Source organism: Alosa sapidissima, chromosome 3 (genome assembly GCF_018492685.1).
Source record: "Alosa sapidissima isolate fAloSap1 chromosome 3, fAloSap1.pri, whole genome shotgun sequence".
In the NCBI taxonomy this organism is placed as follows: Eukaryota; Metazoa; Chordata; class Actinopteri; order Clupeiformes; family Clupeidae; genus Alosa; species Alosa sapidissima.
The window spans coordinates 9129762-9157521 of NC_055959.1; the positions used below are offsets into that span (position 1 = coordinate 9129762).

The window sequence follows — 27760 nt, forward strand, 5'->3', positions numbered from 1 at the left end:
TGTGTTTCCCTTTATAGCAGTGGTCTCAAACCTCCGGCCCGCAGCCTTTCAATAGAATCATTTCGATCAGTTATTGAAATTGTCTGTTCAGTGAACGTTGCTGGTCATGTAAAGTAGGGCCCCTTCTCTTAGATGTACTATTTAAATATATAAATATGAAAATGTCACATCAAACAAAAATAATGTCATAAAGTATACAGTATGTAGTCTTCTTTAGTCTCAGAGGGCTGTTTAAAGTTAACCTGGATCCATAGGTTATGGTTCTCATGTTAAATCTGTGTTAATGAAATTCTACGAAACTTGGTGTAACCTGCTTTGTGTTGAACCTGCGCGATTCAGCCCTGCACACGCCCGGACTCGAACCCGCGAAACAGCAGCACCACGGATCGGGAGGCGAGCGCGCTAACAATTGAACCAATTCAGCCCAGGCTACATGGCTCGCATGCCAGCAGCCCTCTTGAGGCGTTGGGGAGTGAGGTTTACCAACGTTCCACAAGCACAGCTAAGCTAGCTGGCATCCGTTACATTGGCATACCCCCAGAGAATGACAGATTAATCATACACATTAAATTTGGTGCAGTTCTGAACATCTGAACTGAAGATAGGGGCGATAGACCAATTTCACAGTGTCCAGGTGTCCAGCCTCACTGATGTTAATGATACCAGAGAATGTCTAATACACGGGTTTCCCGTTTACCAACAAAACTAGATGCGCACGCAGGCTTGAGGCAGAAGACGCTTGGTGGTCGTCCACAACGTTATAAACTTAACCTAAATAGTCGGCTGCTGTAAGCTACAATCGGATTTTTTTGTATACCCCTGTTGTCTCAATGATAATAACATCTCATTTCAGACTATATTTCGTTATAAGTTTGACGTTCATTTGGATTATTAATATAACATCGTATTTTCTCATTTTTGGCGAAGACATGCATTCCGTTAGGGATATTGAACATATTTAACATTCTCTAACCATCGTGATTTCGAATTGGTGCAGTTTTCAGCACAAAAACTAATTTTATTCTTTTGCTCTTTTGCATTGCTCTATGCTGTTCTATGGTGCTTTCTGCCTCTTGGTTGCGCACGCATGTTTTCGTGACGTTCCATAGAAATCCATGTATAGGAAGAGAATTGGCACTGTCTGGTTACTTCCGGTTTCTGGACTGGTTGCAGTTCCTCCTCAGATTCCACTTGAGGGCGCTCGCAGGCGAGTGCAGAATGCATGGAGGTCTATGGAGCTTTACCCCTCAATATCCACTTTTCTCTGGATATAATTTTCTGAGTAGTAATTTGAATGTTGCATTCGCTAGGAGAGGCAAAGAAAATACACACTGTTGATTGTTATATTTTTTTAAGTCACGTAAGTCTTCTAAAAAGCCTTTCAAATATGTCAATGACGTCATTCATTAGCACAATGCTAGCGTGATATGGGCAACAACGACCCAACCTGTAAGAAATGAAAAGGACATAAGTACTCGTTCATTCAACTTTAGATCTAAAATCTATATTGAACCTGCATAACCTACAATAAAATCTACGATTCTTCTACGACAAGCAGGTGAAAGAGATACATTTAGCCGTCTATCTCCATAGACCCCCATTCAACCTGCACTCGCCCGTGATCACCCCCAGTGGAATTCTAATGGAACTGCAACCAATGTCGATACAATGAGGCTTAATAGGAAGTGCCAAGGCTCTCCGTCAGACGGGCTCTGATGATACCTTAATCGGCAGGGTAAAACGTCTTCCTGTTTCTGTCTTTCCGGACTTTTCTTTTGCTGTCTATGGGACAGTGCTCTTCCACAGGAAGTGGATTTACACAGCGACCCCATCTTGTGAAATGGGCTAATTAAGGCTACGTTTATACGGTGACGATGAAAAGAGAAGACGCAGATGTGGCGTCTCGTCTTCATTTGTTTATTCGCGTTTAGACGAGCATTCTCAGGGGGAAATCTTTGTTTATATGAAGACGCAAGAGTAGCCTATGTGATATTCGATTGGATATGCATTCCAGACCGCTGGGTGGTGGTGTGATAGAACCCCGGTACGTCACGCGCAGACATTCTAATTAGACAGTTTAGCCAGAGATCTTTGGTTTAGCCGTTTAGACGGAGACGCAACCCGGGTCGTCTTCAAAACTCTACACTCTGGAAGGAGTCTTCAGATTTTTGCGTCTTCAAGCCCTGATGGCGGGGTTGCCGTGTAAACCAAAGGCACTTATGATAAAATATTTTGTCGTCTTCCTTCGCAATGGTTCTCGTATAAACGGCCCCTAAAGCAGAATGATATTGCATTTTAATTTTTTTTTTTTTTTTTTTTTTTTTGGGGGGGTTTTCGGTGCCACGGTTCAGGTAGTTATTTAGGAATAACTTTTTCGCATAACCATACAAATCTCATATTCTAGAAATAAACTAGTGTAGCCTACCGCATACCGCTGCTTAGTCCTTTACATCCGTTCCGCGAAAATAAATCACACTAATCAATTTGTCTCCATCTTCTACTGCATCCCCCACTCTTGAAACTTTTGTGTTGTTTGGCATGCCTGTGTGCAGATCAGGCATCACCCAGCCTAGTCCATAGGCGCCCGATAGAAATATTGTTTCATTTTGCAATTGAGATATCCCCGCGTCCCCTCTGCGACGTGTTTGCCCCCCAGTTTCAGAGCACTACGGAGTCAGTAAAGGGAAAATGTACAAGAACATGTATAAGATACAATGGGGTATTACAATTTAGAAAAAATACTTTGAGATATACTCACTTCACTGGTATCTAAAACACATTAAATTGTGCCACATTTTGGAACATCACTCAAAGTGACTTTGGGAGTCACTCGCCAGCAAATAACGCTTAATAACACAAGAAACAATGGTGCACAAATGTTTATTTTGCCTGCACAAATGAAGCACAAATGATTTCAACCATTTTTTAGTCATTTGGATGTTGATGGGGTGCTGGGTGACCCCAGGTCACTAACCATTAATGTGAAATATTGTTAAGACGGTTTGAGCACAAATGTTTATTTTGCCTGCACAATCGTGCACAAACAAAGCACAAATGATTCCAACCATTTTCGAGTCATTTGGGTGTTAATGGGGTGCTGAGTTACATCACTCGACAGCAAAAAAACACTTAATAACACATGAAACAATTGTGCACAAATGTTTATTTTACTTGCACAATCGTGCGCAAACGATTCCAACTATTTTGGAGTCATTTAGGTGTTTATGGGGTGCTGGGTGAACAAGTTAAAGTTTAATATCCTTAAGACGGTTTGTGCACAAATGTTTATTTTGCCTGCACAAACTAATCAAAATTGTAGGCCTATTCATATTTTCAGCATAATGGGTGCCAACTTCAGGTTGTTTGTGTGGGAAGTCAAATTTGAAACCTGTCATTCCCACAATAGGCTACACGATAAGCTTAAGGTGGTTGTCTGAAGCACTTGCTAAATAGTGTCTGTCTGCATCATCGTGTCTGCTTGACAAGAAATGTCTTATTCATACTGAAAGTGTTTCGTGTTGACCTTTTACTGTGGTGTTGACTCCACAGTAGCTCCAGGCAGCACTAAGCAGGCGAAACGTCTTTCATACTTACACTTCAACTTTGTTCAAGACATTTATAATGCACTCCTGCAATTTATTCATGCAATATTGTACACAGTAGCCTAGAATTCGATTCCGTATTATGTATTGTAGAAACTAATGTTTATTTCTTTGTTTAATTAGAATATAACTATCTGCAAATATCTCAATATTGTATAAAGTAGCCTATAGGGTAACTGTTATGTTCCTACACTCTAGGCCTACACCTCAAAATAGGACGTTCTGTGCAGACTACTCTTGGCCTACACTTTCTTTCATGAGACACAAAGAATGCAACAATTTGTTAACTTTTTAAGAGGTGGTTTTAGGAAAATAGTTTTTGTATTATCTTCAAATTATTTTAAGCATGTTTTATGGATATTTAAATACTGTCATTCCCACTATTGCCTATTACCATGACACCAGCCAGGTTCAGTGCCATCTGCACTTCTGATGGTGTTTTCAAGGATTCTGCAAGCTTTTTAAATTGATTTTACACCAACCTTACTCCTGCCTAACAGTTCTACAGCCATAGTAGCACAACAGTATCTAGGCCTATTATTAATCTGACATGAGGGAGGCACGCTTCAGTTCAAATTATACAGATCTGCATAAGTCATTTTACACAGCAGTTCAGCATAAGAATGTGAGGTTGTAGGCATTCAGTGGTGTGTCTGAGTAATGTAGGGCTACATGTTTATTTCAGGACAGGGCCCAGGTAATTCAAATGACATCGAAAGTGCACTATAATAGGCTAATTCACTAAATAGCCTAGAATTTCTGTTCTGTCTGTTCTGTCTGTCTTTCTTGTAAATTGACTATTTTTGTCTGTTTCAGGCCTGGCCTAGGCTAAAACCTTTCACATGTGAAATACCTCGATCTTTGAGTGTAGCCTACAATCCTTGCCACACTTTGATGGTCATGCTCTTCGCTGTCTAATATGCATCTTGACCAATTTCAATTCACAACATAGCCTATTCCCTTCTAATAAAGTTTCTTCATATTGGGTAATTTGTATGTTGTCATGTTCATATTCTCTTGTGTTTAAAAATAAATATGATAAATAAAATGATTTAGATTTGGGTGTAGCCTACTGCATGGTTTTGACGTTTTTGAGAAATGAAAGAAAAATGTTTCCAGACTAGATGTCTTGCGATCCCCACACACAAACGATGTATAAATTCACAAACAAACTAAATTCAAGTGTAAACATTTTTCATCAATAAATCAAATAAAATCACATTGCAATGATAGATGCAAAGATTGTCTACAGACGAACCATCACTGATTAGATCTAATTATTGAAATCGACAACTCAGAGTTCGATTAAGTTGTCTTTGAAACGTGAGTTCAGAGTTCAGAGTTCACCGCAACACTAGCGAAGCTTGTGGAAGATCGGTTGTTGGGACAGGTGTTGTTGCAGTGTACTTCTTATTATATTATATTGAGCTATATTAAAAAATTGTAAACAAATTGATCCTAATTAACATTGAAAAACGAGTTGTTTCTGAGATTTAATGTCGTAATTGCTTAGCCAAATAGTACAACAAAGTAAATAACACCATCACAAGCTAGCTGGATAGTGAGGCAAGCTAGCAAACGAAAACAGGCAAAATGCAGGATCTAATAGCGACTGTTGACCACCTTAAATTTGATCTGGAGATTGCTGTTGAGCAACAGCTGGGTGCCCAACCGTTGCCTTTTCCTGGAATGGACAGTAAGTATGAAACCTCATCCCTATTCGGCAGGAGTTAACGTTACCTAGTATCTAACGCTAGCTAACATTAGCGGGGTTAGCCTAGCAGCAGATAACGCCTCCTAGGCTCGCCGTAACAAAGATGCAAGAACTTTTTTGCGATTGTACAGTGTACAATCATACAAGTACACCGATTTTACACCGAACAACCACTGTATTTGTATTTGTACGTGTATTTAAAACATGTGCAGGCTTATTGTGAATTAATGTGTGAAGGATTGATATTTTCAACAGTGAATTACTCTGTAAAATTACACACCGTCCGTGTCTTGGACAGTTATGGGCATAGATATTATGTTTACGGGACTATTTTATATACGCTGTCAGTAACAATGCATTTTGGTTACTTATGCAGAATCTGGTGCTGCTGTATGCGAATTCTTCATGAGGGCATCTTGCATGAAGGGTAAGTTGTCTACAGTAGAAAAAGCAGGCTTGTTCTTTAAACATCTAAATAACGGTGTCGAAGGTAAAAATGGTTATTGTGGTGTTTTGGACAGGTGGCATGTGTCCCTTCCGGCACATTAGTGGAGAAAAAACAGTTGTTTGCAAACACTGGCTTCGAGGGTTATGCAAAAAGGGGGACCAGTGCGAGTTCCTTCATGAGTATGACATGACCAAGATGCCTGAGTGCTATTTTTATTCCAAATTCGGTTAGTATCGGTATCTCCTCATTCAAGTTCATTGTGGCTTATTGTCCACTGTCTCTGTCTTAATGACTATTAAACATGGCATTTTCTATAAACAGGAGAGTGCAGCAACAAAGAATGTCCCTTTTTACATATTGACCCTGAATCAAAGATTAAAGACTGTCCGTGGTATGACAGAGGATTCTGTAAACATGGTAAGCTTGATGTCGTTCTGCCATCAGATTGTTTACTAGAAGGATAGGATATGAAATTAAGATCCTGACATCCTGTTAATATTTTGTGCTCGTATGTTTAGGCCCGGATTGTAGACACAGACATACACGAAGAGTCATTTGTGTCAACTACCTTGTTGGCTTCTGTCCGGAGGGGAGGTCCTGCAAGTTCATGCAGTGAGTCTTAATTTCGCTGATTTTTAAATTGCAGGGAATCTGATGTGTCATACTAAACTGTAGACATTTTAACTTCTCAGCCCACGTTTTGAGTTGCCAATGGGTGCTACTGAACAACCTCCTCTGCCTCTGCAGGCTCATACTCAACAGAAGGTATGCAACAGTGGTCTTGTTTGTTGTAAACTTCCAAAATATACCTAAAATATGTAAGTGCTTATGTGGTGTTGACAGGAAATTGTGTTTTCTGTTGCCTGTGATGGTGTAACATGGTAAATTACATTTAACTTATCATTTATGCTTCACTCTTAACAGACCATGCAGTCCACAAACAGGTCGTCACTGTCACTGATTCAGCTGACCAATATAAATTCTAACCACCAACAAAGGATGCCGCACAATATAGGACCAATGAATTCTCAAAACAATATGGGGGGAAACAGAGGTCCTCGGCCATTAGATCAAGTCACCTGTTACAAGGTTTGAATGTTTACACTTTAAGTATTTAATTACTGTTGGGTATGCACAACATGTTTTTCTCTTTCTTAACACCCCCCTTTTTTTTTTTTTTTGCAGTGTGGCGAGAAGGGTCACTATGCCAACAAGTGTACAAAAGGACATCTGGCTTTCCTCAGTGGACAGTAGCTTTCTATGGGGACCTTTCATCTCAATTAGAGTTGGAATCTCAGGGCCTTCAGTGTGCCAGTCATGATACATTCAGCCTCTTAAAACAAGACTCTGATAAGGCTTTTCAACTGCCTAAAATCTTAAGGTGTTTAGACTTCACCTTGTTCAAGGAACAAGTGTATATTGTACAGCACATCTTTTCCTACCCATGGAACTGGTGGTACTAACCTTTCATTTCCTGGGTTGGAAACATGAAATGTAGTGTGAAAGGGCTGTGGCAATTTGGAGCTCTAATAAACCTTTACCTTTTTGCCTTACTAAAAGAATGGGAAAGCAAATTAGTATGGTCACCATTAAGTTGTTGTAAGATCGGGAAGAAGCTAGGCATTCTCTAGGTGTGAAACTGTACTGAAAAGGAACAAAACAAGTTCATATGATTAAGGTGTAGACTATTTGGACAAATTTGACTTGGAATCTTGACCAGCCAGATCAGTCCTTCAGTTGAATCTAGTCTAATCATAATGGTGTGATTCATTGTACATTTGTTTTCCTCCCTCCAATACATGAACTTGCCGTTTTAGTTGTCCATGAATGCAAGATCAAGGCTGCTTCAGTGTGGCTGAAACCAGAAATGGCTACATGGAAACTTGTTGTAAATGAAATTGCCAGCATTTGTAATAAAAACAGGATCTGTTTTACTACACCCAACTTCACGTAATTATTGCATGCCAAAGTTATGGTTAGTTCCTTCTTTCCCAAAGACGGATTCATTAATAATCTCCAAACAGACAACATTGTATTCAAATAATTTTAGTTTTATTGTTGGTCACAACTATCATTTTGTACAGACAACGAAAAGCTGAAAGGGGTTGCATGAAGACATGGCCACTTCAGAGCCTTGTGGTCCCTGATGTGGGCGGTTCAGTGGTACTTCCTCCAACGGTCATGCTCTACAGATAAAGCAAATGTTTGGACAGAGGTTTAGAAACAGTTTTGAGGTGAGCGAGATGTGGATTTTGCTTTTTAATGAAACATGCTACTTACTGAGGTGATCATATTCCCAAACGTAGCTCAGCACAACATATCCAGTCAGTAGCATAGCAACACCACCAATGCCACCCTTCTTCACATTGATGTATTTATTGTAGTATCTTTCCTGACCTGTGGCACAATGACTTGAATTAACACAGTAATATTTCAATATGGCACTGAGTTGGCCGTCAGGCAGACAAACATAACCTACCTTTGCGAACTGAACCAAGTAGTCCATTGGGAGTGAAGTCCCTGGTGCCAAGCCAGGAGAAAAACTCTCCAAGCTTGACGTCCATAAGCCTCTTTTCAGCCAGGGCCACTGTAACAAACAGAAATACATGTATTTACCTCAGCGATGTGCAGAGATGCGAGGCTTGTTTCAGTGTGGCTTCTCGTGCAAAGAATGAATAATAATTCATAAAACTACTCGTATGTCAGTACGTTTATCACGTTCAATTGATGTAGACATGTTATTGCCATTATGTGACGTTAGCTTAAAGCCTTTCCTTGTGTTCTTAGTTACCTACAGTCGCTTTTAGAAACCTGACTTATGTACGAATTAACGTTAGGTAATTCTCATTGACATATTAACATACATTTTTGTCAAAGACTATTGGACTGCTACAACTGACATAAAAGCTATTAGAAGTAAACACCAAAGAACTACGACGAGAGAGAGAAGTTATTCTAGTTTAGTAATACAGAAGGCACAAACTGGTGTGCAGCTGCCCGCTGTAGACACAGGTTGCAGAGGTCTACATTAGCCAGCACTAGCGAGTGGCGAGTTAGCTAACACTATCGTTAGCTGAATTTTAGACTAACGCTTAATTGGAAAATAGGGCGACACAGACATCCAAAACAGTTTTACGACTACATAATAGGTAATAATTCGGATAGAGAGCTGGTCACTTAGCCAACATATTTTCCTTGGAAGTTATTTCATGGTAAGTTAGCATCGTAGCTATAATCGTCAAATTAGCACACATTTGTCTGGCCAGTTTGGATGACAGAAAGTCCTTGACGTGACTCGTAAGAGAAAAATGTTCACACTGAAGCTCTGACAGCGAGAATAAAGCTACGCGACAGCAATTGGCAATGGTTATAAATACGCACATCCCTTGTATAGTTTGGGTTTTCATTAAAAAACAGATACAACATTAAAACCAAGACTCCTAAGGTTAAATGCAAGCATACCTGCTTTGTCCGCCATCTTGCTCAGCTCAAACCGCTGTGTATGTCGGGAATAAAATGGAGTGGGGGCATTATGGGACGGAAAATAAGAGGAAGGAGGAGCACAGGGCTCTGTTTGGCTGCCATTGGCAGAGAAATCTAGATCATAAGGCTTTTGACTAGGCCTACTATACTGAATCAGACTAAATTAAATTACAGTATGGCACAGTATGGCTATATTGTTCCCCACTAAGAAATTACAATTTAGGCTACATAGCCTAGCCTACTTCTTCTTCATCTTGGTCGTGTTAAAGTTTAAATAGGCATACGCTACTGTCATAATTTCTATGACATAGGCCTATGGCATTTCTATATTTACATGTTTCTTGTGCACTTTGTATTGTTAACTGTTAATGTGCTGTAGGCTTAACAACTGCAACATTCACAGACCCCCATACACATGTATCCATTTTTTTGTGTGAAAATATCAGCTCACCAGATGGGAGAGATGTTTAATGGTTGTTGCGTCTCTTCATAGTGACAGCATAAATATAGCCTACAGCCTGGTTCAGCAAGAAATACAGACACGGAAGATGCATGCCCTATCTGCCACTCACCAAGTAGACAGCCAAAGAGCAGAAAATCCAACCAATGGATCTTTTGTCAGATACTAGGCCCTTTCACACTTGCAAAATCGCCGCGATTTTATGTACCAGAATCGCGGAACGACTGTCCCTTTCACCGAGGCGGAACGGCGGGACAAAGTGTCTCGCCAAATTTACTACCAAGCCCCCTAGACATTTTGCTGAGTTTTTTCGTTCCGCCACCAGTGAATGGGTCATGGCGGAAAGGGGACTCTGGGCGGGCATTTCAATGCTATGTCCAGCCCACCACAGGAGATTGCAAATAAATCTAACTGATCAAAAGCAGCAATCGCAGAGACAGCACATTATGTCAATCTATAAATTCACAGTCTCCAGTCGTGCCTGCTAGAGTTGACTGTAGCTTGGAATGCAATCAGTTGCCATAGGCTATCTTAAAATCCAGCGATAAAACAAAGCATGAACTCATGAGCGTCTCTCTGCCCTATATGTATATCCTCTGATTGTAATGCTTATCTAGGCGATATTTGTAACATTTATTTTGTATTTGGCCTGTTATAAAATCATGTAGACTTATTGAACAATTGAAACACATTAGGAACCGCAAAGTTGGAGACATGCATAAAGACATTGCTGCAAATTTAAAACCGGATTACTCTGGAATGGCTAACTGTGCAGGGGAATGCTTTACACCTTTATGTTCGGTAAGGTCTGCTGTTTATTCTGATATATGGTTTGTCATGTGTTGGGGGAAAGTTCGCGAAGTATTCCACCAAGATGAATGGGTAGGGAGACGGGCGCAAAAAAATATGATTAAAGTTACTTTTCTCGCGAAACGTTTACCACAACAACTAACCACTAACATCGTTTAAAGGCTGAGAAAAAGCTCTTTCGTGTGATACATGTGATGTCTGTGATGAATAGGCTACTTCGCAAGTAGTTCAGCAAATTTGGGTGGGACAGAAATACCTACATGCTACAGAGCAGAAGTTCTGGCCATATCGGCTCTGGCTCACATGATGGTACTGCTTTAAATGCATTATCGCTTCACTACCCAACACACTACCCAACACCTAAGAGAAAAAAGAAACCAATGTGCTTATGTCGCGATTTCCGATAGGCCCAGGCCTAGAGAAAAGACAGCTATAACCTAACAATTAGGATTTGCTTTGCCTACACTGTTTGGTTGTCCCAAACTTTGAGACGATCCATACTCGCATTAACTGAATCTTATCAACCCGAACTGCGATGTTGAGTGACAGGATGCAATGCCTAATAATCTCACTTCGGCATAACTGCTAACAGTGCGCCTAGGCCTACTGTTAAACACCTGAAAAATATTAAGATGCTGTTTTCTTTTCATGACGAGCATACACTTGAATGATTTATGACTGAATGGAACGTTGCGTTTTTAAGCGCCAGAACTGCTTATCACGTCGTGTGACAAAGTTTACACTAATCATCATCTTCTGTATCCTTATGTTGAGATGTCCATTCTCTTTGCCCTAGGCTATCATTTGTGCGTTAAGTATGTTTCAGACAGTACACAAGCTATTTTTATTGTTGTAATATTGAACGATTTCATGAATAAATTGTACGCACAGTAGGCCTACATTGTAGGCTACGGCCAAGGCAAGGGGCAACTCTTCTCTTCAATTTCCCTTCCAAATTAGGCCTACGTTTTATTGTCTGAAGACATCTATCGCAAGAATTTAACATTCTAACAGCAACAGCTAAAGCAAATGCAAGCTAACCAAAGTGCAGTCGGTTCTCCCGCCATAGTTTTTGAAATGCATACACCTGCTGTATCTAAAGGCCCACGCACATAAGGCCTACGACTATCACTCACCACATCCCCCTGTTGCACGTCACAATTTAATTTACTATAGCTGATCCTGCCTCCTGGCTCCCCAAAATGGCGCATCATGTGAACAGATCAGCAGGCCGGCAAATTCTCACCTCGCTTTCGGACACAAAAAGACGTCCCCTCTTCCCGCAAATTTAGCGTGATCTCTGTGTGAAAAGGCCTAGTGATTGACTATTGAGTGCACCTCCCATAGCCCTACAGTTTGGACGGGAACGACGCACCCTTGTGGGCCTGATGTCTCCTGAGCCAGAGGTGGAGGGTGATCCTGATAGCACCCAGCCTGATCTCCATCTCCCCAGGGCACTTGCGGTGCCCACAAAAGCTCAAACATGCCGTAGTGTGAGTTGCCACCTAGTCCTTCGTGTGTGACTGCCTGCATGGCTGTAGCAATCTTGGGGTCATGAACTGCTCCAAGTTTTCCCACCTGAGTTTCCTCTTTGTGTGCTATGCTTTAATGCCCTTTTCTGCCATTGCATGAAAGCCTTTGCTAGCCAGCCATTTCTGCATCAATGTCTGAAGTAGGATGTGTTTCAGTTACTGTCAGCAATGAGCCAGAAATACAAGCCTGACTTAAGAAAATAACTAATATTTCTGCACTCAATTGGATAGACCTAACCAATCAGAGCAACGAAATAGCTTACCGTGAGGTGTAGGAAGAACACACAAACCATCCTTCTTCTCCACAAATGCCTTAAAGTACCAGCAACCAGGCAACGTTTTCGTGTTAATTAATCATCTTCATAAGTCAGTATATGGTTAAATGACTCATTACAGGGCGAATGAAGACTCTCTCGCCCGCCCCACTGCCTGTAGGAAGAATATCCCACTTACAAGTTTGGTGTATCCTACCCGCCGACCTTCAGTCTCACAAAGTCTCAGACATCACGAGAAGCAGGATCAGTTTATATCCTGCATCCCCATCAAAGAGTCAGGTTAACGAAACGCTAGCGATTGTTGCAAACGTGTGTATAATGGCAGAGCCGGCGAAAAAGCATGCGAAAACCCTTGACGGAAGATGCAAAGAAAAGGAAAAGAGCTTCAGACCGAGCGAGGGCTCGCACACGTCTCGACACGTACAGACAGTAGGGGGAGCTTCGTAGAGAAAAAGCATCAGGCTTGCCTGGTATCCCTTTAACATTGTTTTCTGGTCTTTTGTTATTGTGTCGTCAATATCTCCTACAACACTCATTAGCGAAATACATAGTAGGGTAAGCTATTAGCCCAGAGGAAAGAAAATGTTAAAATGAGAGCTCCTCTCTTTCTCAATTGTTTCTCCTAGACAATAATGAGATCACAGTGATATAAAAATGAGATTATTGCTTTTGTCTCCCGCTTCTCAGGTTTGTCTCTGGAGCAAAAGAGTTAAGTTATCTCAGTGTAGACTCCCTTTAATCTACAAATGAGATCTCATCAATATTTTAAATAATGCTAAGTGTTGTCTAATTTATACATCTCATATTTTACTCAGGCTGATCCACCAGAGAGCTCTCTCTGTAAACTCATGCAATTCTCATTTCAGATCTTTTTGGTAAATCTCAGATTAGGCTCCATCAGTTCTGTAAAAGAGATCTCTTCACAAGCTTGAACGTTCTCATTCTAGTCATCTCAGTTTAGTTCTTTTTTGATTTACAAAAGAGATCTCAGCAAAGGCTTATACAATACTCAGACTTGCTCAATTTATATATCTCATATTTTACTCAGGCTTATCCATCAGAGAGCTCTCTAAGTGAACTAATGTAATGCTCATCCAGACCTATTTGTTTTATAAATTAGTCTGATTTGTACAATTCTCAAATGATTTTCATTGGCTTATCTGTTTTAATTGCACATATTTTCAAGTTCACATTTGCAAACAGTAGGCCTAACCATGTGATGTGACCACCACACATGACGATGCTCTGACAGACCTCTGAAGTTCGCCTACAAAAAAGCTACCATCTATGCCCATATAAGGAGATCACCTGTTAAATTCTCGGGCAGGGAGAAGACGAAATCGGAGACGCAGACGGTTTCCTGAACACACTTTTGTCTTCAACCTTCGATTAGATATTATAATCAATGGTACGTGAAGGCGGCACAATTTGATTTTTGCTACCCCAGAGCTAACTTGCGACTTGTTAGCAAGTTAGAGAAATCAAGTTAGACTCCAGAGGTCTATGATGGTCGGACGTGACAAACTTGCGTGCAGAAGACTCCTACCAGAAAATGCAGTCTAGATTTGGCGCCCAGTGAAACCAAGTGAAACTGTGTGTGGGTATGAAGGATTGTGCAGAACTTGCCACCACGAAAACTCAGAGAAGGTACATTAACATTTTGGTAATTTGCTAACGTTCTTTCATATTTTTAGACTCAATATATCATTGAACAACCTGAGGAAGCAGCACATAAAGTTAGCTAGCTAGTTAATGTTAGCTACTTGTAAGTTACATCACTGGCTGTGCCGCTTGTATATAAAGCTAACATTAGACAATTTAACGTTGCTAGCTTACTTTGCCTTATAGCTTTAGTCGGTATGTTTTGAATGGTGTTAAGCCATGCTGTAGCCAAAATGCACGGAATTTTAAAATGTCTTTGGGATGTCAGTCAAGATGACGAAGCTAACGTTATTGCCACTGGTTTAAACTGGTTTCAGCTCAATTCCACTGAAAAGAGGCCGGCAGCTTTTTAAAAAATTGGAAGACTACGCTAGACCATCAGATCAAATTGCTGAACAAACAGCGTACCAAAATGGTAAGTATATTTTTCCCCACAATATGTTCTCACTTGTGTTTAACCTGCTATAAATTACAGCATATTGTAACAGGAGTGAAAGGGCATTCTTGTAACCCAGGTAAACTAGGAAGTAGCGTTGCTGCGGTCGAGGGGATCGAGAAATTGACAAGTCAGCATCTGCAGTCATGAATAACTTACCAGTCAACATTTCTTTTGCAATTAATAGAATCTGTAGCATGCAAATCAAACCAGCTATTAACCTAACTGAAATAAAACTATGATATATCTAGGTATGGTGAAGGGTATGTGATGTGGGGCTATCTATCTATCTTTTAATTACAAAGGCCAAGGGAACTTTATCAGGATAGTATCCTGAGTCCATTCAATAACTGGCCTTTAAAAATAAAAATCTGCCTGCCTCTATGGGATTTTAACATAGGGGGTTCCTTACTTATGCCCCCTGTATTTTAAGGAATAACATAATTTACGATACCTGGTTCATCCACAAAGAATATTGGTGTGTTTAAAGGTTGGATTTTTCCCTCATGTTTTAATTGAGGCATTAAGATCAATTTCCAACAGATGATTTATTGTATTCCTCTGGTTGTCTTAACTTATGCACAGTTGATGGTTTTATAAAGACACCCCTACACCAATAAATAGTTCATGTAGACTGTCACACAATGGTAAGTGGAACATTGGCCACAGCTTGTAACAACTTCATTTTTTACCATTCTTTGCGTAGGGATGTGTACACAAGGATGTGTAACCTTGTGTAACTTTGTGTAACTTGGGAATTACAACAGAAAGGAACACGTTTCAGCTAATCAAAATCAATGACTGGAACTGTCAGTTTCAGAGCTATTATTACCACACTGATAGATTGATTTTGCTTTTTATTTGCAGCCTACGTTATGCACTGTGGAACGCTCTGCGGATGGACAGCTGTGGAATCCGCAAAGGTCAAGAAGGCTTTTGTTACGAGGGCTGGAGGTTCCAAAACATCCATGAAGCTGGGGTAATTTTCTCTTATTTTAAATTATTTCCAATTGTGGTGAGCATTATTGGTGGGCTTTTTATAAAGGGTTGGCCTCTATTGCACTAAAATTATTCAACCTTTATACAGTTAACATCAAACTGTGTAGCTACGAAAGCTACAAAATCACATTGTCATAGAAATGATAGAGGTGAAATTTCCACTAGGTTTTATGAAGATATTTTACAGATGGGCTGAACATACATCAAAAGTAAAAAAAATGACATGGCCAAAATGATTAACTCACCAACAATATTTGTTGTATGGTGTATACCAGGGATCACCAAATGGCGGGCCGCGGTCCGAGTCCGGACCGTGACGTGATCCTATCCGGACACAGACCATAATAGCCTAATTTAGATTTTCACGTAAGATTTCAAAGCTGCGCTAAATGTTTTGTTGGTTAGGATAACAGCATTTACTTCAGGAGCTTCAGGAACCATCATTTCGCTTGCTGCTACTCAGCCAGTGAAATCTGTGAATTCTGATGAAGTCGAGTCAGTGAGTAAAGTAGCCTACTATGGGGAAGAGACTGATAGCCTGAAACGAGCGAGGAGAGGAGACGGGACGAGAAACAATCAGATGGATATCTAAGTTAACGATAAGTAAGTTATTTTCAAATCATCGATTGCTCAAAGAGGAGGAAGCTAGACAGCGAGAACAGAGCTTTATATAACGATACGGGGGCAATACCACGCAAAACTGTCACGTCCGTAACGCCAACTAAGCTAAATATGGATGTGACAGTTTTGCGCAGAATTGCCCTGGACCTCTTCTATTCTGAGACAGGCGATTTTTTTAAAGCGCCAATTTGAAGCACCTCTACTAGACAAAGCATATTGAGCAAGCATAGGGTAGGCTAGGCCCATTCAACAGTGAACTGAGACCACAGAATATTTTACGATTTAAGAAGGCAATATGATTGATCCACCACAATCTAGTTAAGCCGACATGCATTCACTGCCCAACAACGTGATGTTCCTGGGTTTCCAGGATTTCGGGTCAACATAAAAAAAACTAAAAAAATTAAATTAAACTTGCTGATTAATGGGTTCAAGGAACCAGCCTTGTCTCAGCTCAAATTTTATTTTAAGTTCACGTTAAGATCTTTAAAATAACCAAGGCTACTCAGTTTTTCTCCCCAATCACTCTTATCTTGCCTTATTTCTCCTCATTTCGAATGTTGCCTTTTAGGCTACTTATTTTATTTCACATTAAACATTAGGCCTAGGCCTACAATCTTCTTGAATTTCCCCTTGGGGATCAATAAAGTATCTATCTATCTATCTTCTATCTATCTATCTATCTATCTACAACTAGGCTCCATCCATCCATCCTAATATTATATATACACAGTGGCGATTCTAGACATTTTTAACAAGGGTGGCACTAGTGAGGCACTGATTCAAGGGTGGCATGAGGCAAAACATCCAGATAAACAGAAACAGGCTCAAGATGTGAAATTAGCACAAATACATTAGGGAAACCAGATGCAAACACCATACTCATAAATTGAAGGACAAAAAAACACAAATACCTTACTCTCACATAAAATGTCTTTGTATTTGAATAAAATTTAATACAAACATATTAAAGTTAATTATCTAAGTTGTCTGTCACTGGGCTATGCTGTTCTAAAACAAATTCCATCATGTGGACATTAAAATATAATCAATTTTATTATATTACTGTAAATGAAGATATACAAAATATATGTACAAAATATAATCCAAGACATTTACCCCACTCTATGGCCATCTATTTTTGTAGCTGTTACAATAATTTGACCTGCTTTTTTGTCTATTTGTTTATTTTCTCAAGAAACTTGAGGTTGGTATGAAGGAGTGTATTGTGTATGTGAGCAATTTCATCTTCCTGAATCTCAATATTATGATCACAACAAGTCTGGGCAAATTATTAATTAAATTTTCACGTGGGGTAACTTGTTGCAGGGCAACCATAACCGGTTCCATGTCTTCCGATTAGATGATTAATCATCAGTTTCTTGAGAACTTTAAAGTTCTCAAGAAACTTAAGGTTGGTATGAAGGAGTGTATTGTGGATGTGTGCAAACATTGTGCACGTTGCACATGGTGCAACTTCTTGCAGGGAAACCACATAACCGGTTCCATGTGTTTTAATTGGATGACTTCCATGTGTTTGAATTGGATGACTAAAGTTCTCAAGAAACTTATCTCCCTGAATCTCAATATTCTGATCACAACAACTCTTGGCAAATTACAAGTCAGCACCAGTGCTGCATTCATTGTTTTGCACTTTTATAATCACATCACCAAAAGTAGGTTATTGGTTTTACCAAAATAATTTGGCACTATTTTTAAACTACAAACCTATAAAGTATTTTGATACAAAATATGATGCCATTTTTTTCCAACTAAATAAAATAAAAATGACAACATACTATTTTGTATTTTACATACATGTATCAGACATACTGCCTATCCCTGGCTGTTGGCTGCAGCAACTCAAGCTAGGCAGTACTGATTGTTTTGTGTTTGTTTTGTGTTTATGTTAGTTTTGATCCAATTTGACAGCTTTGCTATGTTGCCCACCCAAAATTTCTACCAGCCCACCCAAATATAGTAGCCTAGCCTAGGTTAGAACCAGCCCTGCCCTGCATGGATACATATTTTACGATAATAATGGAGAAAATGTTAGCAAAACTTTAGGTTTTTGTTAACGGAATCTCCCGACCCTCATTCATCTATTTGCACAACAGCCCACATTCTGCCTTCAATCCAGCGAGACAAGTGAAATAAATGTTTTTTTTTTTTTTTAAAGCTGTCATCGTCATAGGCACAATATTTAGGCTACCTCTGTTAAGCCTACACAAAGTTGCGTATTAAGGAGTATTTCCTGATCGGGGAAACCTTTCGTTCCGCAGTTCAATTGTGCCGCAGGCCAATAAAGGCAAGTGTGTTTGCAACTTACATTTCTGACGTCTGACACTTCACACTGCTGCAAGTGCATCAAGAAAGGTCCCGCCTTACACCATGTTAATGGCCAATCGTAGACTAGGATTTGGGGTGGCCAATCGAATCTCAAGGGTGGCCTGTGCCACCCGGAGCCACCCCTCTGGCTCCGCCCCTGTATATATATTATACATACATACATATACATAGCCTAAACATTATGATGCTCCGGACTTTTGCTTGAGGAAATTTTCCGTAACGACCTCGCTGAAGATTAATTGAATACCCCTGGTGTATACTGTATTTTCTGTATTTTGTTTTTGTTCTTGACAGGTGTCTCTTGAGTGATCAGAGCTAAATGTTTTGGGCTAATTTAGATGTAATATTGAGTCATTGTCTTTGATTTACCGAATTGACCCTAAAGCACTCCTTGTTTACAAATCACTTAAAGGACAAATCCGGTATGAATTGATCCATAGCTCTTGTTGGAAATCACTGTGTGCTGTTCATAGGAAAAAGAAAATGTGGCACAGCCAATTCTGAGTTATGGACAGGGAAGTATAGGCCAGAGCCGTATAGAAGTACTTTTGGTATTCCTGACATAATGCAGGGTAGCCGCGGGGTCTTAAAAGTCTTTAAACGGTCTTAAATGTCATGATCCTTAATTAAGGTCTGAAAAAGTCTTTCCGTTGCCAAAGTCTTAATTTTTTAAACGAAGGTCTTCAATTTTAATTATACTAGCCTGCAAGCAAGGTGAAATGGGGGAAAAAACTAGCCTGGCGGGCCATCCTATATCATTGAAATGTATAGTCTGGAATCGAGCCATTCACCTCGCTTAATCCAAGGGGCGGGCAGAGAATTGTCTTTCAAACTGCCTAGGCATGCAATAGGCCAGCGCTACGACCATATCCGTATCCGGTCGGCAAAACGGCAAATACATCCTTCTTCGAAAGGAATGACTTAAGTGCATTGTGTTGCTCAACTTTCAAAGAAAAGCACAAGTCCAACTCCTCCAAAGTTGACGCCAACGCCGTTTCAAACAACCGCTCTTCGTTTGCCATAGCCACCTCCCTTATTGTTCACTGTCGCAGGACTGTCGCCATCCTGTTAAGCCCGCCTTAAGACTCTCTAACAAAATAGAGCGGTGTGATTGGATGACGTCCACGGCGTCAGCCAATAGAAATCCCTATGGTTTGATACTAGACGTACAGGCTGAGCAAATTAATTTGCCGCCGCTAGGGTGCGTCTACATTTCTAGGCTAGGAAAAAACAACAACAATGTGAAAATTCAACAGGGGGTTGATTAACGTCAGAGATCGTCTAATTTAGTGTTGCACGGTGCACCGATACTACAAAAGTGTCGCAATAGCTATTAGCAGTTACAATACCTAATTACAGTCACAATACCTAATTTTATTAGTATCAATACTTTTAAGAATGACCGTGTTCTTGTTTGTGTGCACAAGGCATGCTTCTAGTGCCTCCTCCCCAAGCCTGTGGCTGTGCGTCTTTTCTCCTCACACACATATGCGCAGCTGTCGTGGCATAAACAGCGAGACACGGCTGCTAGTTTAGCTTAAGTGATTCTGTGGTAACACATAATAAAAGGCTAATATCAAGTTGATTTGCTCACTTGCACCTCTCAACTTTGTGTTGCTAACCTACCTAGGCTATGAGATGTACGTAGGTCTACTATTGGGTTTAATGTCATTTAGAAATAGGCAGCGCAACCTTTGCAAACTGTTACATCTGGAGAGAGCTCTTTGCTAACTAATTCTGCTAGCTCAGGTCATGTATGTCATTCGTAATTAGTGCTAAAATCATTATTGAACATGATCCCTTCTATGAACTTGATAGTTTTTTATTTACATTTATTTTATGTAATGACAGACAACAATGAATTGCATCCACATATCCTTATGCATTATGTGCAACTATTATTCACTAGCCTAAAACCGTGAGACTGAAGGCTACAGTAATTACTCACGTATTTCTTAAAGTGACAAACACTCAATTACACCTAGGCCTACACACCACATTAAAATTTGCCTAGGTGTAATAGTTTAAAAATAAATATTAAGTATTCAAATGACTAAATATGTTTAGCAATTAAGCAGATTAATAGTAATTATGCAGATTTTAAAATACTATACATTAACTGTACACTTTATATGAATTCGAAGGTATATGAAATAGAAACATATGAAATAAGCCATAATTTTCCGTGTGTGTGGAAAGAGTCAAGCAGAATCTAGGATGCCCACTGGTGTGAATGATAACACTATATTCAATATTACTGATGATGTCAAGGTGGTCTGGGCCCCCAAATCAAATGCATTTTTTAAGAATTATCGAAGAAGTATCGAAATCGCAATTCTTGATGTGGTATCGGTATCGAAACAATAATTTTGGTATCGTGGCAACTACACTAGTCTAATTTCTTAGGATATGCGCAAACAATACTTTGGGTTTTCGCACCGGCAGCAATGAATCAACATAATCAGTCGAAAGGAGAGGACAACACATCATGGGGAAGTGTTGTTTTAATTGTCATTATGGATTTGATCTGGTGTTTAACAACCGCATAATGGGTGTGATGTAGGTCTTAATTTTCATGTAAGTGGTCTTAAAAAGGTCTTTAAAAAAAGTCTTATTTGGGGTGGTCAAACCTGGGGAAACCCTGTAATGGAAAGAAGATACCGAAGGCTTTTTTGCCATATTGAGTCAGCTTTACTTTCTTGTCCATAACTTGTCTAGGTTATGACACATTTTATTGTTCTTTGTCCTTTGGACAGTGCCTGGTGAGCTCGAACAACAAGGCTTTGAATCAGTTTACACCAGATTTGCCCTTCAATGAGACTGTGTGACATGTTCCAGCAATACTCATCACTTAAACCTCACTGATCACAGGAAAAATGTTCCTGTTGAAACCCACTATCAGAACTAAACAAGGCAACGCTGCATTTAGTTGTTATGCGTTCTGACTATGGAGCCAGCTATATCTACTTTTTTGACATCAGGACTCTGAACTAAACTATTTTCAGATGCCCATTTTTTTTTTACACGGAATAGGCTTAGTCCAACCAAAACAAGGTTTTGCCTAGTGGTAAGCTGGATAGGGGTTAATCCTAGCCTGACAATACAGTTTACTCACTAGATGAGGTGAGGGAATTCAACAAACTTGTTTAAGCTTGACAAATATATCAATACAATCTGTTTTTCAATTGGGCAACATATAGCAAATGTGAGTGGTAGCTATCACATCCCCAATTCTGTGTTTAAGTGATTAATAAGGTGTGTCTGATCTTTGTGCTGTATCAAAATTCCCACAGTTATGAAAGCAGACGGTCAAACAAATGTCTTACTTTGTATTTTTGAGTGGCTCACAAACTAACAATGTTCTATTTTCTGCTCTTCTCTCCCTCCTCCCTTTGGTTGGTTCCACCACCAGGATAAAAGACGCAGATTGACCAGCCCACGCTTTCATCCACCATTGTACACAGTATGGCACGCTTTGGCACAAGTTCAGTTTGTTTATGTTATTGTTTATTAGTTCATTTCTCCATGTTGTATGATTTATAGATAGACCTAAATTGTCATTGTGCAGTTGGTCCGTACAATGCAATTTGCTTGTGCAGCTTTTAAAAATAATACTCACATACACACTCACACACACAAAAAAATAAAAAATAAGAATACACATTATAAAAAGAACATATCAAGGCATTAACATGCTTCCATTGCTTGAAGTCCATTTTTAAAGTACAGCTGTTTTGCTATGTTTTATAAAATAAAAGTTTGAAATGCTATGGAGTGCCCTATTTTTTTACCCTCAAACTGATATCTCAATTGTAACTCCTACTTCTCAACAGTTTCTCATTGCAATGTCTCCTCATTTGCTCTATTATTTCTCCTAAGGAGAAACAAGTTGTAAATGAGACTACACTCAAACATATAAGAGATCTCCCGTATTTCTCCTGCTTCTCAAACTAATATCTCTTATGTGACTCCATCTGCTCTATTATTTCTCCTAAGGAGAAACAAGTTGTAAGTGAGACTACACTCAAACATATAAGAGATCTCCTGTATTTCTCCTGCTTCTCAAACTAATATATCTTATGTGACTCCTACTTGTCTTATTGATATGTGTCTTATCTTTTGCTTGTTTTATTTCTCCTAAGGCAAAATTAGGAGAAATAATTGTGACAAAAGTAATACTTAAATGATCCTTAAAAGAGAATCACCATTTTGCCTCCTTAGCAACAGAAGGGATACAAATAAGAAGCAAAAGTTTCCTCTGGGAGGAAAAAACTGATAGCCTATATCCCCTTTTTAAAAATAATTCTGTTGAACACTGATATGCTACAAACACATTATAAACAGCTGGGAAAGGCTGTCGCAAATTCCTCGAACAGGTTGGTCAATCAGAGATTTCAAACGAACAAGGGAACAACATGTCACAATGCAACATGCTGTTTTCCCTTGATGAAAGTGAAACCATGAGTTTTCCCACATCTCAACTTTGGCCAAAGTTTTCAGAAATAATCGTTTTCAGTGATAAAACCTCATTAAATAATATGCATTTTCCATATGGGGTCTTAAAAGCATGTCTCCTAGCCACAACATTTTTTTTGCAAACATAGGCCTAATCTAAGCGTGCTCAGATGACGTGATAGACTAGGCGCTGTTGCTCACCTGTCCATCATCGTAAAAGGCTGATTTGATTGGTCCGCCAGATCTAGGGCGAGCATAGTTGCTCACTTCCCGACCTCAAATGTTGTGGGCGGGACTAAGTTCGCATAGCAGTGGTATGAGAAGCTGTGCGAATGGATAATCTGTCCCAAAGAAGTGGCGTGGATAGCAAAGAGAAGGGGGCCCAGTACTGAGCCCTGGGGGACCCCTGTGGTGGGATGGTGAGGTGCGGACAGCTGTCCAAGCCATGATGCGTTAAACGAGCATCCTGTGAGGTAGGATTCAAACTGATATGGACTGGGTAATATGTTAGGAACAAAAAGATGCCACTTCGTTATTTGGGAATGAAAATGATCAATCCACAGAGGACTGAAGTCAAAGACCCCCCGAAAATCTAAGTGGAAAAAATGATGCGGCAAGCTAGTCCATTTTGCTTGAATTTCAGCACAGCAACTCATGATTACTCAGTAGTTCGTATGGCCCCGACAAGCTTGATGGCATCGGGGCATGCTCCTAATGAAATGGCGGATGGTGTCCTGGGGTATCTGCTCCCAGATGTAGACATGGCCATCACTGAGCTCCTTGACAGTCGGTGGTGCAACCTGGCGGTGTTGGATGGACCAAAATATAATGTCCCAGAGGTGTTCAATCGCATTTAAGTCAGAGGAGTGTGAAGGCACAGTCAATGGTATCAATGCCTTCGTCCTCCAGGAACTGTCTGCACATTCTCGCTACATGTGTCCAGTCATTGTTGTGCACCAGAAGGAACCCTGGACCCACTGAACCAATACAGGGTCAGACAATGGGTCTGAAGTTTTCATCCTGATGCCTAAGAGCAGTGAGGGTGCAGTTGTCTTGCCCGTAGAGGTGTGTGCGTCCTTCCAAGGATATCCCTCCCCAAACCAGTCATGCTGAATGATGTTGCAGGCAGCATTACATTCTCCAATACATCTTTAGACGTCACATGTGCTCAGGGTGAACCTGGTCTCATTTGTGAAAAGCACAGGGCGTCAATGGCGAACCTGCCAATGTTGTATTCTATGGCAAATGGCAATTGAGCTTCACGGTGCTGGGCAGTGAGCATAGGTCCTTCCAGAGACCATTGTGCCCTCAGGCCACTTTCATGAAGTCTGACAGTGTGGTCAGAGACATTCACACCAGCGGCCTGGAGGAGGTCATTTTGTAGGGCTCCCACTGTTTGTTGTTACACAAAGGAGCAGATACTGGTCCTGCTGCTGGGTTAAGGACCCTCAACCATCCTGTTCAGCTCTCCTAGAGCAGCTGTCTCCTGGAATCTCCTACATGCTCCTGAGACTGCACTGGGAGACACAACAATTCCTCTGGCAATGGAACATATTGGTGTGCCATTCTGGAGGAGTTGGACTACCTGTGCAACGTTTGTAACCTCCAGGTACTGGCTTATGCTACCAGTAGTGACACTGACACTAGCCAAATGTGAAACTAGTGAAAAATCAGTCAAGGAGGATAAAGATGGAAACACCTCTAAAACCATTCCTGTTTTTACAGACCTATCTCCCTTCTTCCTTTCTTGTCAAAGTTTTTGGATAAAGTGGTCTTCAAGCAAGTCTTGGACTTACTATATCAGAACAACCTGCTAGACCCTATGCTGTCTGTTTTAAAGAGTCATTCTACTGAAACTGCTTTTCTGTCTGTGACCGAAGCATTGAGTGTAGCTAAGTCCTCATTTAAGTTGCTAAGTCATTAGTATTCATTCTACTAGACTTATCTGCAGCCTTCAATACTGTTAACCATGACATTCTCCTTTCTACACTATCTGAACTGGGATGTCTAGGAAAGCCCTTGACTGGTTCAAATCCTACCTTAAAGGGCACATGACCTCACCACAGGTGTGCCTCAGGGATTAGTATTAGGGCCCCTACTTTTCTCTATTTACACACTTCCTTGGGTGAGACCATTCGCTCCCATGAATTTGATTATCACTGCTATGCGGATGATACTCAACTTTACCTGTCTTAAGCTTTTGGTATTTCCACCACAAAGCACACCCAAGGACTGGGCGCTGACCGCACTAGCAAGTGTCCTAAAAGTGCTGGTTCACTGACTAGCATGAGCCCTAATGTGTCAGGAGGGAGCTAAACTTATAAGGTATTACATATTTAAATTAGCTTCATTGACAGGCATAATCATTTTATAGGATGCAAAATGTTAAACTACAATAAAACAAAATGGACCTTTTCAAACAATCACTATAAGTCCTTAAAAGAAACTTTAGCATATGCTAATTGGCCCCACCCACCTCAATTGAATTAGGCTAACAGTAGGATGTGTTGGACTGGTTATGTACTAATTTATCTAACTATGATTGGGTGTATGTACTAATTTATCTAACTCTAGGATAGAAGACAAAATAGCTAATTTCCCAAAAGGCAGCATTTAAGAGACTTGACACTAGCATCCATGGGTTTTAGCCTCCTTGCTAGCATGCCAACTTCTAGGGGGCAAATTAGAAGGATTGAGCCCAGGCAAGTGCAGGGTTTAGTCACACAGTCGAAACTTCACACATAGCCTAAACGCACCCCAGTTTTTGACTCAGTGTCAGAATGTATGGCTATTCCTTAAAATCCAACATGTCTGCCATTTTGCAGTATTAGTCCGTTTCGCAATTGCAAGCTTGTGCATTGGTCAGCTAAACAATACAACAAAGTAGCCTACTTTATTTACGCCTAACAACAGCCTATATTAATTTGGTCAACTTTATACAGCCCTAACAAGGCTAAAGTTCTGTAATCGATGCCCCTGTGCACTGTGTCATTCTCTCTCCTGGGCAAACAAAATGTGTGCGTTCCAAGTAGCCTAGTGCGTAATTCTTCTTCATAAAGTTGAACAAATGCATTTGGTTATTTTAGAGAAAAATGTAAATAGCCTGTCATGCAGTTTATGGGCTACAGTGCAGAGTTTGGAAGTTATGGTAGGCCAACTTGAATATACCAACTGGGGGAATTCTTTCTCTACTCGTAGATACAGCAAAGATTGTTAAGGCGGAGATACAGTGCGTGCGGCCGTACACAGGTGCCACTGAATCGTGCTCTCACGACAACCACGCTGTCATCAGCGGGAAAAAAGTTAAAATACGTGAGAAACGCGGAAATAACGGGAGGTTGACAGCTATGGGGGTAGTAGCCTACTATAGCCTACCTGCACCAAGTTCCATGCTTTCTGCAAAAACTGAACGATTCAGGTAAAAATCTGGCCTTAGCCGCTTACTAACAAGGAGGAAGAACAAAAAAATGCAAAGAGCAAAGCAAACTAGTCATTTCTACTTGATGTTTTTGTTCATCAAAAGATAATGACAGAAACATTTATTTTTTTTTAATTTAAAATGTACTTCTCCCTGCGAACTATATGTTTTGAATAATGTGTTTTTTATTTTTTGGTGTATTGTTTACTGACTGCTTGATAGTGTATATCATGTTGATCACTTTGTTTATGTAGTGTTTGATTTTGAGCACAAGTAAAACTGTTTTGAAGCGAAAGTTTCATTTTGAGCACATAAATCTGTTTTGAGGTGAAAGTTTAATTTTGAGCACAGGTAAAACTGTTTTGAGGCGAAAGTTTGATTTTGCAAGAGGAGTCAGAGGTTTTACAAATAGTGCTTGAAGCTGAGATTTTGTGTTTAATGTTTTAAGAAAACGGAGCAAGGTTTCAGAAATTGTGTTTTAGCAATTGAGAAAACCTGTAAACAATCACAGCCTTCCTGTCTCTTTAGACACATTGATCTGGGCAAGAGAGGGTACTAGACTCTATTTTTTTAATGCACCTCAGCATGTTTAGTCAGAATAATGATGAAACTGATTTATTTGGCATCAGATCAATTTGCACATGGTCTACTGCACAACCGCTTTGAAATATTACGTAAAGTAAAATCTTTGAATTCTGCACTACGCATACAGTATTTTAGATAACCACATATCACATTTCTGATATAACTACATATGTGTGGATTTAGACTTTAGTAACGAACATTTTTGCTTCTGCATAACTCAAACACTGAATGGGGAAAAAGGCTCTGGGTAAGAAGTAATGGATTTCATTAGAATGCATGAACGGCACCCAGATGCCTGATTCACACAGTTTGCATGTCCCGGACAGGAGGTCAGAGACTCGAGTGCTATTCATTACTTTGCTAAGCAGTTAAACTCGCACAAATGGAGATTTTAATTATGATGAAACCTTACAGCAGATGACCACGTCTTCATTCCAGAAATCCTTAGTTCTCTGAACATTTTTGAAAACGTCTTTATTCACAAAATGACCATGTTATTTCAAAAGACAGGGAGAAGAAACCACAGATAACATTCTGCATCTTTCCTACAGAACTCAAACATCAGTCAGCCCTGAAGAGGTCTAGACCAGATCAGTGAGATATTGTAAGCAATAACTGACTCATGACATGATAATGATAAACCAAAGCTTCTAACTACCACTGAATTATAAAGCATAATAAAATTGAGGACACAGAGATCAGATGTAAAAAAAAACCTAATTGTCAAACAAGGCCATGTAACAATACCCTGGGTGAATGCAGACAAAGCTGTTGCCAAATCTGAATTTGCTCTGCAGGTCCGACATGAGACCTGTATTTAAAATCTTTGTTTAAGAAAGATATTTGGCTGTTGTTCCAAAAAGCTTTGGTTAAAGTTCAATGTACCAATTTATGTTTAATTTCACTACTGG

General features: G+C 40.0%; 2 protein-coding genes across 2 annotated transcripts; one reads left to right on the top strand and one right to left on the bottom strand.

Moving 5' to 3' along the window:
• Window positions 1–4931: 4931 nt before the first annotated feature.
• Window positions 4932–7703, top strand: cpsf4 (cleavage and polyadenylation specific factor 4). Its single transcript, XM_042085008.1, has 8 exons — window positions 4932–5298; window positions 5693–5743; window positions 5838–5990; window positions 6086–6181; window positions 6283–6376; window positions 6457–6529; window positions 6689–6853; window positions 6950–7703. The coding sequence occupies exons 1-8, from the start codon at window positions 5196–5198 to the stop codon at window positions 7016–7018; spliced, it is 804 nt and encodes a 267-aa protein (XP_041940942.1). The 5' UTR covers window positions 4932–5195; the 3' UTR covers window positions 7019–7703.
• A 96-nt stretch (window positions 7704–7799) lies between these two features.
• atp5mf (ATP synthase membrane subunit f) lies at window positions 7800–9351 on the bottom strand. Its single transcript, XM_042085013.1, has 4 exons — window positions 9227–9351; window positions 8244–8351; window positions 8045–8161; window positions 7800–7950 (listed from the first exon to the last, which is right to left on the bottom strand). Exons 1-4 carry the CDS (start codon window positions 9240–9242, stop codon window positions 7922–7924), a joined length of 270 nt encoding a protein of 89 aa, XP_041940947.1. The 5' UTR covers window positions 9243–9351; the 3' UTR covers window positions 7800–7921.
• Between the last annotated feature and the right edge of the window lie 18409 nt (window positions 9352–27760).

What these genes read in the sequence shown, in the direction of transcription:
- atp5mf (XM_042085013.1), bottom strand. An exon ending in ACTTGGTTCAGTTCGCAAAG is followed by an intron (nt 8,162 to 8,243) that starts GTAGGTTATGTT and finishes ATTGTGCCACAG; the next exon opens with GTCAGGAAAGATACTACAAT. An exon ending in TTGGGAATATGATCACCTCA is followed by an intron (nt 7,951 to 8,044) that starts GTAAGTAGCATG and finishes CTTTATCTGTAG; the next exon opens with AGCATGACCGTTGGAGGAAG.
- cpsf4 (XM_042085008.1), top strand. Translation starts at nt 5,196, where the DNA reads ATGCAGGATCTAATAGCGACTGTTGACCACCTTAAATTTGATCTGGAG. An exon ending in AGGTCCTGCAAGTTCATGCA is followed by an intron (nt 6,377 to 6,456) that starts GTGAGTCTTAAT and finishes TTAACTTCTCAG; the next exon opens with CCCACGTTTTGAGTTGCCAA. An exon ending in ATCAAGTCACCTGTTACAAG is followed by an intron (nt 6,854 to 6,949) that starts GTTTGAATGTTT and finishes TTTTTTTTGCAG; the next exon opens with TGTGGCGAGAAGGGTCACTA.